Source organism: Gouania willdenowi, chromosome 5, assembly GCF_900634775.1.
Source record: "Gouania willdenowi chromosome 5, fGouWil2.1, whole genome shotgun sequence".
Taxonomy (NCBI): Eukaryota; Metazoa; Chordata; class Actinopteri; order Blenniiformes; family Gobiesocidae; genus Gouania; species Gouania willdenowi.
The window spans coordinates 25567129-25586384 of NC_041048.1; the positions used below are offsets into that span (position 1 = coordinate 25567129).

The following is a 19256-nucleotide window of genomic DNA, read 5'->3' on the forward strand; positions in this document are numbered from 1 at the left end:
ATAACAAATTAAAGGCAGATTAAAGAAATATCTGTTTTTGTGAAATCTGTGAATAAACTATCTTCAGAAGTGTAAATGATTACTATTAATAATAAAGAGCAAACTCTTAATGTAATGCAGATGAGGCTTTAATTTTCAAAAGTAAAACTATTTACAGAAAATGTTTACAGTTATGCTTACAAAAAAACAAAACACACAAAAAAAAATCAACCTTAAATACAAACTGTCCAACTCGAAAACTTCTGTCAAAAACTGTTATGTTAATTTAGGGAAAATACAAACCTATAAAACTCTAGCTTTAAACTTGTTAACATACTGAAAATACTAACTTACAAAACTCTAACTACACTTTAAACTTCACACATCACAAAGTATTTTCTCATGTGTGGACCTTCAGTTCAGACTATTGTTTAAAACATTTCCTTTGTCATATATAAAATTTGAATGTTTTTCCCCCTCTGTGGTTTATCAGATGTAACTGCAGGAACGCCTTACTGGTAAAACATTTGTTACAAACATCACATTAGAATGGTTTTTCTCCTGTGTGGATTCTCAGTTTAGAAGCTGCACTGAGTGATGCTTTCTTACCACCCACACATTCAGATGTCCATTTTACCTGAACTTTCTTCTTTGAACTAATCTGTTGAAATGAACTAATCCGTGTTTTGGAAACTTTACGTCCCATTTCAGCATTTGTACTCGAGTAAGATATCTTTCTCTTTTTCCTGGTGGAGTCAAAGTCAGCTTCAGCATCAGTTTCAATTTCAGACTCTGACAGAAGTTTCTGCCAACAATCTTCATCGTCATCTTCATCTTCCTCCTCACTACTATCTTCAGATTTAGACGAGTCTGTTTCGGTTCCATCAGGACCTTGTAGAACTAAACTGCTTAGATCAGGGATCTGGGCTGCTTCTGGTTCTTTGCTGTTAATTCCCACACTTTGTCTCGTCATTAATTCATTTAAACTGCAGGTTGAAGGTTCCTCCTTCATGATGATTTCTGTTTGTTGTCTCCAGTGTAGCTGGGAGGCCTGAGGCTTCTCCTCTTCATCTTCACATTTAACAGGACAAGCAGCAGTGTTTGTCTGCTGCTGCACACAAAGCTGCTTTTCCTCCAGACCTTCACTGAGCATCTCTGATTCCTCCTTAATGTGGAGACGCTCTGGGAGCAGCTGTAATCTGTGCAGCTGAACTTTGGGCATAAAGGCAGCCAGCACAAGTTTTTTCTGTTTGATCTGTATTTGGAACATTATTGTCTTCTACTGGTGTTATGGTGGAGACTCTTGTCAGGAAGGATCATTCTCAGTTCACCATCCACTGGATCCTCTTGTAAAGGAGTATTTTCTTGCTCTGTTGCTCTGCATATTTCTATTGCTCTGTGTAACGTTAGACGTCTTTCCTTTAACAGTCTATTTTTTAGGTGACAGTCTGGAATGCTTAACACAAGCTTATCTCTGAGCATGTCTTTCTCACTTATTCCAAACTCACAGTTTTTGCTTTTCAGCCGCAGCTCTGTTATGAACCTGTTCACTGATGTTCCTGCTGTTCTCTGATGGGACCAATATTGATATCGGTCAAAGACAACATTTCTCTGTGGACTGCAGTAGTATTTAAAGGCTTGAAGAACATCCTCCATAGTCAGTTCATCTCCATCACCTCCAACCGTCAGTGTGTTGAACACTTCCAGGGCATCGTCACCGATGGTGTGGAGTAAAATGTCAATCTTTACCTTTTCATCTTCATCCCCCGAGGCCGCTATAAACCGCCGAAAGCTTTGTTCCATCTGTGCCAGTTGTCAACAGGGTTACCGGTGAGAGACAGTGGTGACGGGTCTTTAAACGGCTCCATTTCCTACTTTTCTTTCCAGTAGTTTCTCGGCGGTGCTAGCTCCTATGCTCGCTCGGTTAGCATTCTGCTAAGGCCTCTCCGTATCTCTGCACCTCCGTCTTCTAACACCGCGTTGTGCTCTGTCACCTTCCACTGGAGCTTTAAGGCGCCATTAAAGTGTAGCCTGACTCCGTATGTACGCTAGATATTATAATATAACTTTCCTTTTGAGACTGCTCTAATTCAGCAGTTCACAAAGTGGGTTTTATGTATTAAAATGTAAGGTTCTGCACAGTACATTCATGCTTCTCACTGAAAAATAAGTGCATAGAACATGACATCATAAATAACAATATAGAAATAAATAAAATGAAATGAAAATAAAGCAGATTTGTCTAAATTAAAGAGGTTACAAAGTATGAAGGTAAATTTGTCTATTATTCAATCAAATAAATCACTGCAATTAAAAAAAATCAATAAAAAAAAGTTTGCTTTAGTCAAAAAAAAGAATTAAAATGCAAAATAATAATAATATTTGAGATCCAAATATTTGCATTTGAATATTTTTTTATTTGATTTAATGTTTTTTTTTATTTTTTTTTTTTATTGAATAATAAAGACACAAATCTACCTCCATAACAAAGCAGTCAGAATTCTAATCTTTAAATAACTCATTTATCAAATTGAATGTGTGGATAGATTTCTTATTAAACTGATGGGTCATATGTAGTATTTACACACAATGCTGAATGCTGTAGGGAAAACTCCATAATGATGATATGAGGCCCTGATGAGCACATGTTTCTACAACTTCCTCCAGCATGACCAGTTCATCAGCAGTCCCTGCACAATGAAGACATCAAACTGAAAATGCCTGCTCCCCATACCTGAATCCAATCAAGAACATCTGGGACATCGTCTTGTTCCATCCACCAATGCCCCATCGCAACACAGACTGCCAAGTTGTTGTAGGGAGTTCACAAGGACATGGAGGCCACATACTTGACGAATATCTACTGATGTTGGATCAGCTTGTGTGTGTTTTTTTGGAGAATATTGTTTTTTCACTGTCAAAATGGGAAGTATGCTCCAATAAGCATTACTTTGGTGTTTTAACCTCTAAAGATTATCACACTGCCGTGACAAACAAAAACAGGCGCTAAAAACTTCAGTCATTCAACTTTTGATAACAGCAGCACAAAGTAGAGCAAGCATTGTAAACAGCTAGTCACAAGCTGAACCAGGCCTTATCAACATTGACTGTTTTTGAAACAGTGGAAGACAGTCAAAAGAAGAGTGATGATGACATCCTGTAGGGTAACTGAACCTTTAGTGCTTTAAAATCATAACTGTCAGTGGTTAAAAAGCTATTATTTCAAAATGTCATGTCTGTTACTCCCTCCAAGTTCATTCAAGGCTCAACATCGTTGTTGGGTTTTAAACAGCCATTTATTAACATGTCTTTACATGTCAAATTCAGAACTGTGAAAATGAAATACAAACCTTCAATTAACTCACAAAAAGACACACATTTTACACGTTTCACAAATGAAATAACTCATTGGCCGCATCAACTCCAAGGGAATAAAGCTTAAGTTTTCTTCTTAAAGTACGACTTTAAACGTCCTTTTATAGACTTCAGGTATAGGCTCTCCATCACCCTGTGCTGTTCTGGAGTACTACAGCTACTTATTACCCCCAAAGAACAACCTTGTGTCTTTCTGTATATTTAACCAAATAAATTAATTATACCTAGCTGAATGATTACTTATTTATTGAAAATCTTTTTGAAATACTGACATGTGTAGTTATGAAATGTATTTATTATTTTTTTTAACTGAATATGAAAACTATGAATTGCATTTAACGAGAGAATCTCAGAAGGCAGCTACATATGTCATCAATACATCCTACCATTCTGTTCCTCCTGTGGGGTGGGTTACGCAAAACATGTGAGCACCCCATGGACCCCTGAGGACCCAGCCAAAAAGGTTATGTGCACCCCTATATATAACGCATTATTTCAACACAAAAAACAGAAAATCTCAAATCAGCCCACACAAAAATCACTCAGTGTATTTGCACAGGCAATGGCTATCCGTACGGTTGCCGTATCAATATACCGACATTTTATCCATACGCAGCACCAGTTTTTGGCCAGTTTCGGTCACATGATAGGTCAGTCATTGGTCAGTTTAGGTCACGTGACTAAGACTAAACCTTACTCTAAGCCCTAGCCCAAGCTCTAACCCTAACCGTAAAAATTGTTGAGATATTGGGTTATAACCTAACCCCTAAATCTAACCCTAACCCTAAAACGCTTTGTACGTGTACTTCAGTAACTGTACCAATAGCACTGGGGGTTGTCTGTACGGTAACCATAGAAATAGACATTTTCAAATGCTCATGTAGACGTGGTAAAAATAATGAAAGTGTCTATTTGTACGGTTGCCGTATGGACAACCCCTGGTGCTATTGGTACGTTTACCAAAGTACACGTACGTAGCCTTTCAGGGTTAGGATTAGGTTTAGGGTTAGGGTTAGGTTATGACCCTATATCGCAACAATCTTTAGGGTAAGGGTTAGGTTTACGGTTAGGTTTATTCTTGATCACGTGACCTAAACTGGCCAATGAGGGGTGCTGCGTACGGATAAAATGTCGGTATATTGATATGGCAACCGTACGGATAGCCACTGCCTAAAATAATCTACCGAAAATCAAACCAAGCATTAGAATGCAGATGAGATGCAGAAAGTTCAGGGGCTTTTAAGATTTAATTTAAGATTTTCACACACAACTATTAATTTTATTCTTTTTTTTTTGCTGACGATGATCTGAAAAAGATTGAGCGGTGTTTTCATTGGAGTGAAAAAAAAAATGCTATATTAGAACAATACTAAAAATAACAATCACATAGCAGACATACAATCAGGATGAAGATATACATTTCAGTAAAAGAGGGGGGAATACAACGAGTAAATATGTTAAATGTAGTAAATAAATATATAATGGCTTTTTCTTTCTGGCGAGGTTGAAATTACATATTTCTCCAACCTTTGGTTACAAAGAATTCCGACCTAGGGAATAAGGACTTTGGGAAGAATAATTATCAAGTTTAATTGAGTATTTTTAGATTATGAAGATTGTGAATGAAATATATATTCGTACAATGCTCACACAATAATGAAAACTACAGAAGTCCAAGTCGAAACTAAAATAAGATTATCCAAAAGTCCACCATAAAGTCATTTTTGCATCTGCAGATTTCTGCTGACACGATGTGACAATTTGCAAATGGATATTCTTTTTTTTTTTTTTTTCAATTCTTCTTCTTCTTTTTTTTTTTTTTTAAATGATATCTGAAAGATAGGCGCCAGGCTTTTCCTTTTTAATGTCGAGACCATATTATAAAAGTATGGACACTTCCACTCGTATTGTCCACTAAGTTAGGTAGACCTGTGCATAGATGGGCGTGTGTTGTGGGTGTATGTATTCATTCAACCAATACCCATTGGTCAAAACTTAATCTAAACCCGCCTAAATTGTGTTTGATCCTCCAATCATACGCTTGCTTCATCCAACTTCCTCGTGAGGTGGGCGGGTTACGCGCAAAATTTGAAAGCTGACCGGAAACACTGTTGAACAACAGAGGACCGTGTGCGCTTTATCTACATGTAACAGCGCAGTTTGGAACACATAGAAGGTCTACAGCTGCATGACATTCAGGTTAGAAGTCTAATGATTTACGCATTCTTCTATAGGGACGAATGAATGGACGTTTTTGGTGTGTTTTCTTAATTAAAGTTTACAGGTGTTCCGGTTCAACTGGTGACCGTTTTAACCGATGACAGACGCTGTGAAAAAAAATTAAAAACAATTTCTTATCTGTCTTCGAAGGTGTTAGATATCTATGTTTAATATTTTGGAAATCAGATAAACGGTTCAGATTAGCATGTGACTACTGTCTAAAGACGTTGGTGGTTGCGTTTAGTTGTATTTTCTATACCATGGCATACAGAAGTTCATTATTATTGTCAATAACATGGTTAATTTATGTAATTTATACTACTGCAGTGTGATTTGAGTTTCCACGGTCCATAGGTTGAACGGAGCACTGTCATGGCTACTCTGATGACATTCTGTCTGTGGGTGGAGCCTTCCTCTGGGCGTAAACACTGGCTTTAGTCGTTGTATTTAGGCCGTGGCTATTCATACGGAACGCCCCTCATTGGCCAGTTTAGGTGACGTGATATGTGCACCACGTGACTTAAAGTACCGTCAGTTTTATTTTAGCTCATATTTATTTTTAGCTATCCCGCTAACCCTTTTATTTTAGCCCTAAACCTAAACCAGGAAATACCCTAAAATATTTATTTTTTTCGTTTATGTATTTTTTACCCTAACCCTAAACCTAAACCATGAAATACCCTAAAATGTTTATTTTTTTCGTTTATGTATTTTTAAACCTAACCCTAAACCTACCCCAAACCCAAGAAATGCCCTAAAATGTTTATGTATTTTTAACCCTAAACCTAACCTAGGAAATACCCTAAAATATTTATTTTTTTTGTTTATGTATTTTTTACCCTAACCCTAAACCTAAACCAGGAAATACCCTAAAATGTTTATTTATTTATTTTTATTTATGTTTTTTTAACCCTATTCCCAACTCTAACCGTAACGCTATCCTTAACCCTAACCCAGGAAATATACTAAAATGTTATTTTTTATTTTTTGGTATATGTATTTTTAAAGGTGGAATTTGCCGTGTTAAATATGCTAAAATGAAAAAAAATATATATGACAAAAGCGGGATTCGAACCAACAGCAGTGAAAGGACGAATTCTTGAGTCAGGCTCTTAGACCACTTGACATTACACTTACGTAGAAAAGTTCCAGAGAACGTACGTTTTAATCTCAATAGACACTATGTTGTATTTACTAGCTTCTCTGTTGTCCAGAAACCATGTTGAAGTTTAAGTACGTGAACCAGGGAAGCCTGAAAACATTGCCCTTCTCCTCTGAGCCCATCAGCAGCCGCAGCTCTAAACTTAACCAAGTGTTTCAGGTAATGTGATGCATCCAAGGTGCTGACAGACATATCATCCTCTACACATTGAGTCCACACAGCTGAGCAGCAATATTTCATCCACGTGTCTGTGTCCTGTCTTCAGGGCAGAGCCAGTTTGCGAGGCCAGCAGGGAGGATGCTCTGTAGGAAGAGAGGAGTTCCTGGAGGCTCTGCTGCTGCTCTACCAGGAGTCTAGCTCTCCTGAGAATATGAAGCGACCACATGTGGCCGCCTTCTTCCACAAATGTATGCTAACTTTCTTCAGCAGATGTGTTGTTTACTTGCGTGTGTAAAATTTTTAAGTACTCGTGTTGGGGTACATGAATTAAACTAGCGGTGTACATTGCCATGAATCTGACGATACGATTCACGATTTGCATATCAAAATACGATATATCCCAATACTAAACAATACGATATACATCGCAATATCAATAATTACAAATTTCACCTTTACAAGTATGAAATGGTATGAAATACAATTTATTTATTTATTTTAAGTTGCGAAAAAAAATTCAATCTGGTAAAGAACTGTAATTCAAGTACCACTATCAAAAAGAAGTGGTATGTTTATCAAACTTACCTTTTGTTTCTGCAACACATTCTGACCCATTTATTATTAACAGACTAGTTAAATACATTTTAACCTTCAACATAATATCGACAGTATTTTGCAATTGAAAAAATATAATATAATATGTATCAGAGATTTTAGATGCAGTCTAATAAAATCCGATATTTATTTCTGGCTGATATCGAACCGATATCCGATATCAATATCGGATCGGGACACCTCTGCTTAAAACAAAAGTAACCACATACATCTATAAAAGTGCCCAGTTTGTTTTATGAAAATAAAACTTCTAAACTAAAAGGCATTGAGGAGTGAGGTACTTTAACAAGGTGTGATGTGGTTCACAGACACCTAGTGACTGGACATTTACGTGCTATGCTTATGTAAGCGCAATTGCACCGTTTTTTTTCAAAAATGTGGACATTTTTTTGGATCGATCATCGATACGATCATCGCGCTGTAAAATTCACAATATATCGGCGAATGAAAACTGTATTACAGTTATATAATCAGATGTGGGGAACAAATATCGCAGTCTTTACCTAATTAAATTTTTCTAAAGGGAATATTTTCACATTTTCAACATTGTGGACCATTCAGTGCAGCTAGCATTTAGCTAGCTAGCATCAAGTTCTTCCCCGGTTCAGATTTCTCTGGCTGGAAGTCGTCCTATATTTGGACTTAAAACTAAGTGTCCTTTATTGCAGTGTTTCACAAATGTGGGTACGTGTACCCCTAGGGGAACGTGATGGCACTACAGGAGGTACTTGAGAGAGAGAGAGAGAGAGAGAGTGTGAGTGGAAAATTAACAAAGTGTCAGTCTTTGCTCCGTCCCAGGCATGAGATTACCTGAAATGATACATATAAATAAATCTGTCCAGGAGCCACTAAATCATTGCTTTTGAAATGTCTGAATCATTAAAATTGATTCTTGAATTGTTTTTAAATTATAATTTTTTTAATTAACATGACACAACTGTATTTCTATACTTTCCATTTGTGAAATATAAATCTAGTGCAACTAAAATGAAGTAATAGATAAATAAAAAAAATTATATCTGAGCTAAAACGTGATCAAAAATGAATTCTAGAAAAAAAAAAATGTCTTTAGGGTCATCAGAAATTCTTTATCAAAATGGGATCACGATCCAAAAAAGGTTGGGAACCACTGCAGTAAATACTGCTTTTTTCTACTGATTTACAAAATGAGGTTCTTTATAATGTGTGTTGTCGCTCGTTTCTATAGATTTTTAAAAATAGTTTTCTGAGCAAAATGTTGCAGTCGGACAAAGGGGGGACTTGGATTCAGAAATAAGAGAAAGGGGGGTCCAAAAAATGTTGGCGAACCACTGCGTTATTTAACTAATACAGGATTCACTTTGTCTTTTTTCTGTGAAAATTGTTCATTTGCTCCTTCTTCTAGGAAGAAACACAAGTCTTCATTTTTCCATCTGTGTTTTTCCAGCAAACATGACAAAAGCATATTTTAACCAAATCTCCATTAATATTTGCTCTATTGGAGCTACCTAACAGTTTGAAGGCTAAGATGTTGTACTTTACAGTCAATGTGTTGTCGTTACAGTAATTTCACGCACACGTGTATGGGAAGCCTTTGAAGCAGCCGCTTTGTTTGGAGAGTGAGCAGAGGAAAGCACTCAGCCCGTTGAAAAAAGAGCAAATAACATCGGATTTTGATAATAAAAAAATAGCATTTTCAAACTAATATTGGATTTTTTTTGTTGTAAAGATGTTCAGCCCCATCTCCAAAAGCATGTCTATAATGTGTATACCCTATGGATATAATTGGGTATTTATATTTCAGAGAGTTGGCAATTTGTCACAGTGCCAGTTTAGCTTTAACTGAAAATCTTTAAGCCATTCACTCCCACAGTCAATTTATGTACTTAAATCAGAATCACAAATACTTTATTTATCCCAGGGGGAAATCACTTATGTCACAGAAGCTGGAGAAATATTATAAATGAGAAGAATAAACACTAAACAAAGAAAGAAAAAATAAAACTTACACAATTAAGTAAAAGTCTGTTCATTACAAGTGCACACATTACAGTACAAAAAAAACCTAAAATCCATGTTCTTGGAGAAAACCTGAGGTGCCAGAATAATCCCATGCTTGTTTGTGCGTCTGGTTAACAGTTTCAGAAGTGATCACGGAGCTACGTGCCCTACAGCCTGGGCTTCATGACTTTGACCTCCAAGCAGTGGTGGGGCGTGGCTGCTTTGCTGAAGTTCGTGTGGTCCGTGAAAAGGCCACCGGAGAAGTTTGTGCTCTGAAAGTCATGAACAAGAACATGTTGAGGACTCAAGAAAACGTAAGATTAATGTTGGTTGTTGGGATTTTGTCACAGTTTTGGAAAAAGATCTGAGGAGAAAATAGTGATGCATGAAAGCATTCTTTTGGCATAGTTGAGTACATTCACACTATTGGTTTTGGTCACTCCCAGATGGTTTTTTATGAAGAGGAGCGGCAGATCTTGGCTCTGAACAGTAGCCCGTGGATCCCACAGCTTCTGTACGCCTTCCAGGATAAAGATTGTGCCTATTTGGTAAGAATGACACACATTTATGGTCATAAGAACATCTGAAGCCTCAGTCCACAACTATACAGTGCTAGGAACCAGTGTTAAATTTGGCAGCAATAGTTTGTCATAGCTGTTTTGTCTTAGTTTTAGTCAAATTTTAATCTTCAGGACTATTTCAGTTATAGTCTAAATTACATTAAGATTTGATTTGTCTATATCTGTATCAAATTTAGTCGACGAAAATATAAAGCATAGAGCAAGAGTTTGTGCATTTGTTAACAATACACTTGTCATTTATCAACATGATATGGGAAGGTATTAATGTTTAATGTAAATAGACACAGATTTGATGTGAGATCACATGAGTTCATAATGGATTTTTGTTTATTTTTTTAGTTGGCAAAAATATAAATTTAATTTGACATAGTTTTCATTCACATTTATTATTTTTTTTATTTAGTCATAGTCTTATTATCATCACTCAGAATACAATTCTACAATTTCATTCACGTACAACACGAGCAGTTAGGGTTAAGGGACTTGCTCAGCATTCCACAGCGATGGACCAGGTTGGATTCCAACCGGTGATCATCCAGTTGCAAGCCTGCTTTTTCTTCCGTTTTGCCACCCCTGCCCATAATAACGATGAAAACTGTGAAGATTTTAAGGCACCAAAACGAACACTGCTAGGAACAGCTAAGATAAGCTAAGATAGAGGACCCAAGCTTGAGGGAGACAAACTAACCACTCCAAGAGGATGAGAGGAAGATTTTCTATGGATGAGTAAATAGATAGACAGACGAGCAGGCTGGGGCATATGGACCGAAATTCATTTCTCTATTTTTTTTATTTATTTTTTATTTTTTATCCCTCAAAATGGAGGTCCTCAATATAAATCTCTTGGGTTTTTTCTTATTAAACTTTACCAGAAAGATGATCCTTGGTAAAGCTGCCAGCTGTACAATACTCTCTTTTTTTTGGCTTTTTCTCTCTTTAGCCTCAGCGCGTGTCCAGTATTTATTTATTTTTAATTCTACCATGTCTGCACAGGTATGTGTCAGTACATTCTTTAGTGTGGCTTGTTTCAAGGCAGCTCTGGGTTGCTTAATGCAGTTCTTGGGGTGCACTCGCCAATCTTTCTCCAAAGATCAGAATTGTGTTTTTCAGTGCATGGTCCCTTTAAGATGTTATTGAGAGAGCTGAAAGCTCCTGGAGGCTAAAACACATAATGTTACAAAAGAGAAATAAATGCATTGTTTTCACCCACGGTGTCTCAGTGCTTCCACTCCTCGTATAGAAGGGACAACTGGACATCTCCACCGTGCCTCTGACAGTCAACCGGTTACACACAGGAAGTCAACACAGTTCATCAAACTGCTGTCTGTGTCCGTCTGGTAACTATAGCAGCAACTTCTAAAACTATTATTGAAAGCAAAATAAGCTTTCTTATAGAAAATTTGTTTCCTCGATCAGCTGCTTTTGCTCAGTCTAACACTCATAAGGATTAGTATACAGTACACAGTATCATTTTAAACACCTGATAAATGTTTAAACAACACACAAGACTGTATGTTGCAAAAATTCCAGTCATGGTAGAAAGTGTGTGACAAATTCAACACTTGATTAGTGGTAAATAGAGCTGGGCAATATGGGCCAAAACTCATATTTCGATATTTTTTCTCAAAATGGTGATATAAGATATTAATCTCGATATTTTGAACTCAATAAAGTCTGACCAGAAAGACAATTCTGGGTTAGATTTGCTGATGAATAATGCCCCACAGGCACATTTATTATCAATATGCACCACTTTTGGCTTTTTCTCCCCTAAGGGACAGCACGTGTGAGTGAGTTCTGTAGTATGGCTTGTTTAGGGGAAGGTCTGGGTTAGGACGCACTCGGAAATCTATGTAACTGTGCTTTTCATGATCTGAGAAGTTGAGAAAGCAGCGACTCCTAAAACAAGTATTTTAGTACAAAATAAGATTTAAAAATATATATCTCAGAAACATGATAAAATTGTAAAGGACACAATCTGACTGCACTCGATCAATAATCTTAAATACTTTTGGATGTGATTTGATGTGAAAAAATATATACAGTAAGTATACAGTATCTTGAAATAGGCGATATTGTCATGTTCTATATTGCCAAAATAGAAAACTCGATATATCTTCAATCACGATATATTGGCCAGCTCTAGTGGTAAATGGTAGCTTGTATATCTATTGCAGTTCGTAGTCTTTGTCCCTGAAAATAGGAGAAACTCTAAGCTCTATTTTTCTTTGCAACCATCTGATCACTACCCTTTGGAGTTCGGCTAAAATACAAGTATGTATTTATGTTATTACCACCCAATTTTAATTCATATTGTTCCTCTGTCTCAGTCCCTGTTTATTAAAGCAGAACTAAGTAACTTTTTCACCTTAATAAATCCTTCTCATAGTCTCTGTGAGGGTAATACAAGTGTTTATGGGGTGATTGTGGGGGTCTTTCATCTCTCCCTGCTGCCTCTGGCCAGGTGGTAAGACGTACTGCTTTACGACAGCCGAATACAAACTAATGCTAGATTATGACAAGCCCCCTGGCTGCACACGGTTCTCTACAAATTCACTTTTATGTCATGGCAGAGCCAGCAAAAAAAGGCAGAGAAGACCTTTTTCCGAGAAACGGAGCAATCACACACATTGTTGTCACAGCAACAGGCACGCAGACACACTTGCAACCCAGCGCTCCATCAGGCAGCACACACACAAATATCCATCTATTTATCCATTCATCCATCCATCCACCCTTCCATCTATTATCAGAGTCGCTTTGTCAGCAAACAAACACATCACACACATTTCCACACTCCCTTCCTGCCACATCATTGATTTTACTTGTTTTCTTCCTCATACTGTTCACATGGTCACATGGGACTATATGTTGCTACCTTCTTGGGAAAGCAAAGGTGCACATGTGGGGTGGGGCAGGCGGCAGGGGGTGCAGTTTTTACATCAGTGACATAACCAAAAGGGACCTTTAGGGGGAGCGCTAAGCGCGAGTTACTTAGTTCTGCTTTAAAGCATCTTAGCTCACACTCTAATGCTTCACAGCAGGGATGGTGAGCTTAGACTTCATTAGGCCTGTTGGCAAAATGCAAACGTTCCAACTTGTTTTTGTTTTTACTTTTGTTCCCTGCAGGATAGTCTTTCATAACGCCTGTTTCTGTGTAGTGTACAACTCCCGATAATCCTGTAAACAGATATTCATTTCAACCATTAAGATGCCTGGTTCCTTCAGGGTTATTTTAGGCTTCTTACGTTACAACTCTGATTAATGTCCTCCTCGCTCAGTCTTTGAGTAATGGTGGGCGGCTCTACCTTTGAATATTTGTGGTAATGCGATGATATTTCCCTTGTTTCCTAATAATAGATTTAAAGTTTACCCTGATCTATGTTTCTCCACAACTTTGTATGTGACCTAAAATATTCCTGGGGCTTCATTATGTTTAGCTCAGTAGAAGTTCTGACTTAGCTTGCAGTAGTTTGTTTATTGATTTGATTAAATATTTTCAGAATTATCATTTAGTTTACCAGTTTGAAGAATTCTATGTAGGTCTATTAGGATAAAAATAAAACACATTTCATCTTAAAGTAACAAAACAGTATTACTGTATATCAGGGTTGGGGTCAATTATAATTGTAAATGCATAATATCTGTTGCTGTTGTAATCATAATTGAATTGTATTTGAGTTCAGAGATTTAACGTTGTAATTGGCACGGAAATTCGATAAAAACTAAGACTTAGTTAAATGCAAAAAAAAACTGGGGAACCATGTTATCTTACACATATTTCAGTTCTCTTCAGTATCATGTTATTTATTTATTTATTTCAAATAAATTTAAATACAGGAGTATACTGATTAAAAAAAGGTTCAGATGCCCACACCAAAAACATTAATACCAAAATTTTCCTGGATAAGGAAGCTTAACAAGTTTGAGATGAAAAACCAATTAGATGATAGATAATATTTTTTGTGTGTATTTTAAAGCTGATTTAAGACATGGTTTAAAGTGACCCGTTATCATAAGAGATGCTAACAGAAAGCTAACACAAGAGGAAGGTTATGTTTTATGGGTTTATTTATTTGGGTTATTTAATACTTATTTACAAACTCAGTATTTGTGTTCAGTTGAATTTAAACTTTAGTAATTGAGAACGTAATTGTAATTGACTTTCAGTGTAATTGTGATTGGAAAAAATGCTTGTCACTGTAATCAAAATTGACTTGTAATTGAACGTGGATAATTTAGGATGTAATTGTAATTGTAAAAATGTAATTGACCCCAACCCTTCTGTATGTTAGTGTTTGCGTTTATTTTTGAGGTGAGAAGTTTTAAAAAAGGAGATTAGGGCAGGAATATTTATTTTCTTAAAAAATGAAAACTAAAAACTGCTAAAAAGTGAACTGCATATAGTTGTAGTTTACTGTATACCAGTGTCCCCAGTAGCTTTAAGCACTTGATTATTGGACTGCTGTGATTTCCAGATGGTGACTAATAAAACAGAAGGCTTATTGTAAATACTAGATGGGTTGTTTAATGAACCTGAAGAGAGAAATTAGAGAAATGCTTCAGGAAAAACCCTGGAATAGGGAAGTCTTTCCTGAGAGGGACAGTTTAAATATAGTTTAGTTGTTGTGTGTGATCCACCTGTGTATTCAGGATTCTCAGTGACTCTATGTTTACACAAATGACAGGCTTAGAGGTGGGTCTAACCACTCAATAGACCCTCTGTGCCTCCCTGGAATGTATTTGAGTGCAGTCCCGCTTGGATTTTAATAGTTCACTGCAGCTCTAATCACAATTTCACACCAAGAGACTGTCACTGGGATGAAGTTAGTGTAAAAGAGCTGAGCCCACTGTTTCCAGAAGCTTACAGCGTGTCACTTCCAGATAAAACAGCCCCTTGATCTTTCCTCTTGATGTGCATGTATTAAGGGTAGAGCTCTGGTTCCGACACCATACTTATGTGTCCCGTAATATCTGTGCCCAATATGATAGTATTATCATCTTTAGCTGCCTCACACCATGTTAATTCTCTCCTCAAAGGGAACATTCTGTCTTATCATTACAGCAGCTTTTACCTTCACATAGAAATCCATATTCTTTTCCTGTTCAACTTTCAGCTACTTGTTTAGGATGTCAGATGAAAGAGTGTCCCCATCAACCAAGCTGTGCATTTTAAACGACATTTTGCTCTTCTCTCCATTCACCTCTTATTTCCCTTCGGGCTTGCCCCTCCAACTGTCTGCAGTTGTTTTGCCTCCTCCTCTCTTTTCACCCTCGTTTTCGTCTCACCCTGGTCTCTGAGCGTGGAGGAAAACACAAAGCATCCATCTTTATTCGTGTGTCAAAGAGGCACCCAGTCTCTCTGTTGCTAGGTAACACTGGAGAATGCTCCCGTTCATTCAGACTCACCGACCATTCATGCACTAGGGGCTCCTGCCTGTTATGGCTGTATAGCTGTAGCCTTAGATCTCACATCAAGTATAACAAAGGCTTGTTTTTAACTCATAGAGCAGATAGCAGAAAAGACAGTTTTAGTCAAGTCAAGGTTTATTTGTGTCTCAAATGTTAATTTGTTAGAAATGAAAGGGTTTTTTGTTGTGACGTGAAGTGTTACTTAAAAGCAACCACTCATTTTTACCCTTTGAATGAAAGACACACACACAAGCCGCTCACACAGTTTGCAGTTATTTCAGGTGTATTTTTAGAAAATGATTGCAGACATTTTGACTGCAGAATTGCAGATAAATCTGCAATATTATCTGGTGTTACATAACAGAATTTGTAATGAGGCAAACCGCCCTATAAGCTTAAGCCGAGCAAAGCTTTGATGTATGCTCAGACACAGGCGTACTTGTTGCTTTGTTTTGCTTCTAAATATAGACCTATTCATAAGCATTCATAATGCTTTAAGCAGTGTTAAAGAGTTGAACATTTTATTCTCATTTACATGCAAATTATGCATGTTTTAGCTCTTATTTGTTTTTCAACCATGTCAAATCCTTTTTGTGCAGGCAATGGAGTACTTGCCAGGGGGTAACCTCATGTCTCTATTAAACCGATATGAGGATCAGTTTGATGAAGCCATGGCTCAGTTTTATCTCTCTGAGCTGACCGAGGCCATTCATGCTGTCCACCAACTGGGTTATGTCCACAGGTAAAGCCCCACCCACATATCCAAGCCGTTTGAATTGACTAGCTATTCCCAGCTTTAATTATCATTTGAGATACTGAGTTTTTTTCCGATCATCAATAGATGAATAAGATTGTTGCCTCAACTGAATTTAAGATTTGTGTTCATGATATGATATCAATGACAAAACAGCATTAACAGCAGGAAACACTCTGTGAAAGCAGTATTGGATTTTTTTTTCTACTGAACTCTTCCAGAGATGTCAAACCAGAAAACATTCTCATTGATCGGACCGGGCACATTAAGCTGGCTGACTTTGGATCAGCTGCCAGGCTGACAGCTAACAAAACAGTAAGCACATTACAGACGTAGCACCATGAATAAACAGTTGACATCGCCTTCATTAAGTACATTTTTCTTGTCCCAAGGTTGCTAGTTCAGCGTTACCTGTTGGGACGCAGGACTTTCTCGCCCCTGAGGTCCTAGCAGCCATGAATGGGGGCTCTCACAGAACCTATGGGGTGGAATGTGACTGGTGGTCGCTTGGAGTCATTGCCTATGAAATGATCTATGGCCAGTCACCTTTTTCTGAAAGCAGCTCTACCAAGACAATCTACAACATCCTGAACTATCAGGTGCACATTTCATTATTTGGTGGTTCTTTGGGGCATTGGTTTTGTTTTATCTGTTTTGTCTACCCTTTGTCTACCCCGGCATTGTTAACTGAAACCTCTTCAATCTGCCATTTCATTAACCCGTGTGATTGCATACAGCACTGTTTAAAGTTTCCGGTGGAACCTCAGGCCAGTAAACAGTTTGTTGACTTGGTGCAAGGCTTGTTGTGTGACGCAAAAGATAGACTGGGTTTCCAGAGACTCCGCTGTCAAGCATTCTTCTCCAACGTGGACTGGACCAACTTACGCCAAGGTGAGGGGAGATGATTTTCTTGTACTTTTGTTTTTGGTTTTGTTTTAACTGCTCATTATAGTGTGGATCCACTCAGAAAACGTAACACATAGGTTTCTGTTTACTATTGCTCGCTGTAGGCCTGATTTATTTATTTTTTCTGAGGAGGACAATAAGAGGCAGAAACCAGGCAGACAAACTAAAATTCTGGATCATACCTGCTTCAACAGGCAATGGACAAGTGTTGTAGGGTGACAATAGACACTATGTAGTGAGAATCTACAAGTGTTTATTAATGAGATTGATGCCAGTTAGTTTGACATTGTCACCATTGGAAAAACACACTCGCTATTACCGGTTCAGACATAAGCCAGACAGAAGAGCCAAATAGCAAGTTTGATCGCAGTGGCGATGGGTGTCTTTCAAACAGCATTCTATTCAACAATTTAGGTATTTTATTATTTTGATATACTTGTCAATATCAGTATTTCTCAGACAATAATACAATTTTTAGGCTTTTCTTTTTAGAAAAATCCCAGGTTATTTTATGACTGTGTTTCTATGGGATATTTGATGTGCTGATGTTTGCAGCCAAGATGCAGCACAATATTAGGTACAGACAGTGCTTAATGCCTCTACTCTGACTCCAGCTGATTAGCTTGCTCTGCTGCAGTAAGGGAGAGAGAGGGAGGCAGGGTGGGAGGGACGGAGACAGCATGTGCATCAACGCGCAACTTACCGCACTCTGGGCTCCCAGCACTCTGCTCAGTTCCTCCTCCTTTTCTTTCTTTTCTTTTTTCCCGTGTTTCTTTATTTTGATACATTTATTTACTACCTTTATTGTGGCTTCATCCCCTCCCCCTTACCCTTTCCTTTTCCCTCCTCTTCTCCTGCAGTTCTCCCCCCTTTTGTTCCTGCGCTGCACGCTGAAGATGACACCTCTAATTTTGAGGAGCCGGAGCAGGCAGCCCCCTGGCCAGCCTCAGCAGCCCAACGAGAGGCTCTGCCAGCAGGCTTCCAGGGCCAGGACCTGCCCTTTCTAGGATGGTTTTTCAGCAGAGCATTGACCATATTAACCAAGACTGAGTAAGTACCACCTGCTTACAAAAATTTGTTCAGATTTTTTTCATTTTCCAAAGTGGAATCACCTGATTTTCCATCACAGAGACCCTAAGTGTTCACCTTTTCAAAACTATTGTTGATAACAGATTCCATTGTAGCTTTGGATACGCAGCTTTGTGTTGGATGAACTAGCAGGGTGGCCAGGGGAGCTGGTGTTTTTCCTCTCATCAGTGGTCTAAGTGTGGACAAAAATGGGTTTGGTCGTATAATGTGTCAGATGTAGAATGAGAAAAGGCGAGGTTTCCCTGCAGTTAGCAAGGCTCTGTTCCACTATTTATTGTGCATTGAGATGTCACTGTTGATCTAATGCACACATGGATAAAATGAAAAACAGCAGAGGATGCAAGAATCAAGCGTTATCAGTCCATCGACTCTGATTGGTATGCAGCTGAGTGTGTCAATGAGGTTTGCAGAGAAGGAACCCCACACGTAGGAACACCTTCCCCCCACCACCTTCCTCCCCGTGTTGTCAATGGGATCTCTCCGTTCCTGTGAGGCTTACTGGGCTCATGATGAGTTTTGGGACTGCATTCATGACTAATGGTGTTTGGCTTTTTAACCTCTGATTATAAACCAAGTGGCAGAGCTGTCACTGCTTTCTGTGGCTGCAAAGTGCAGATGAAGAACAGAAGCAGCAGAAATTGAAGGGTTAGCGTGAGCAGATAAGACAGTAAAACGGATGGGAGCTCTGATTGAGAGAGGGAGAGAATTTATTTCTATGGTTACTACTGGCAGGTTTTTTTTTTTGCCCCCTCGTCCCCACCCCCATCTTTACCCCTCTCATCTCCTCCTCTGATTTTCTCCCTCTTCTTATGTCACTGTCCCTTGCTGTTAAACTATCAGTCATCTGTTCATGGCTTTCAACTGGAGCCAGTCATTTTCTCTGCTGCGTTTGATTAAGAAAAGCTCCCAGCTCATAGAATGTGTCAGAGCTGTGTGTGGGTGCGTGCATATGTGTGTGTGTTTGTCTGCATATGTGTGTGTGTGTGTGTGTGTGTGCTTTTTTTGTAATACCAGTAGAAATGAA

General features: G+C 38.1%; 1 protein-coding gene across 3 annotated transcripts in view; it reads left to right on the top strand.

Annotated features, from left to right (window-relative positions):
• The first annotated feature begins 5435 nt into the window (after positions 1 to 5435).
• Positions 5436 to 19256, top strand: part of cita (citron rho-interacting serine/threonine kinase a) — a 54049-nt gene continuing 40228 nt past the window's right edge. For all 3 annotated transcript variants that reach the window (XM_028446455.1, XM_028446454.1, XM_028446456.1), the window contains exons 1-10: positions 5436 to 5553; positions 6789 to 6895; positions 7002 to 7143; positions 9629 to 9804; positions 9937 to 10038; positions 16083 to 16225; positions 16459 to 16552; positions 16630 to 16836; positions 16975 to 17128; positions 18004 to 18193. In XM_028446455.1, coding sequence (XP_028302256.1) covers positions 6794 to 6895; positions 7002 to 7143; positions 9629 to 9804; positions 9937 to 10038; positions 16083 to 16225; positions 16459 to 16552; positions 16630 to 16836; positions 16975 to 17128; positions 18004 to 18193 — 1310 coding nt within the window. In that variant the 5' untranslated portion in view covers positions 5436 to 5553; positions 6789 to 6793. The remainder of the gene's footprint in view (positions 5554 to 6788; positions 6896 to 7001; positions 7144 to 9628; positions 9805 to 9936; positions 10039 to 16082; positions 16226 to 16458; positions 16553 to 16629; positions 16837 to 16974; positions 17129 to 18003; positions 18194 to 19256) is intronic.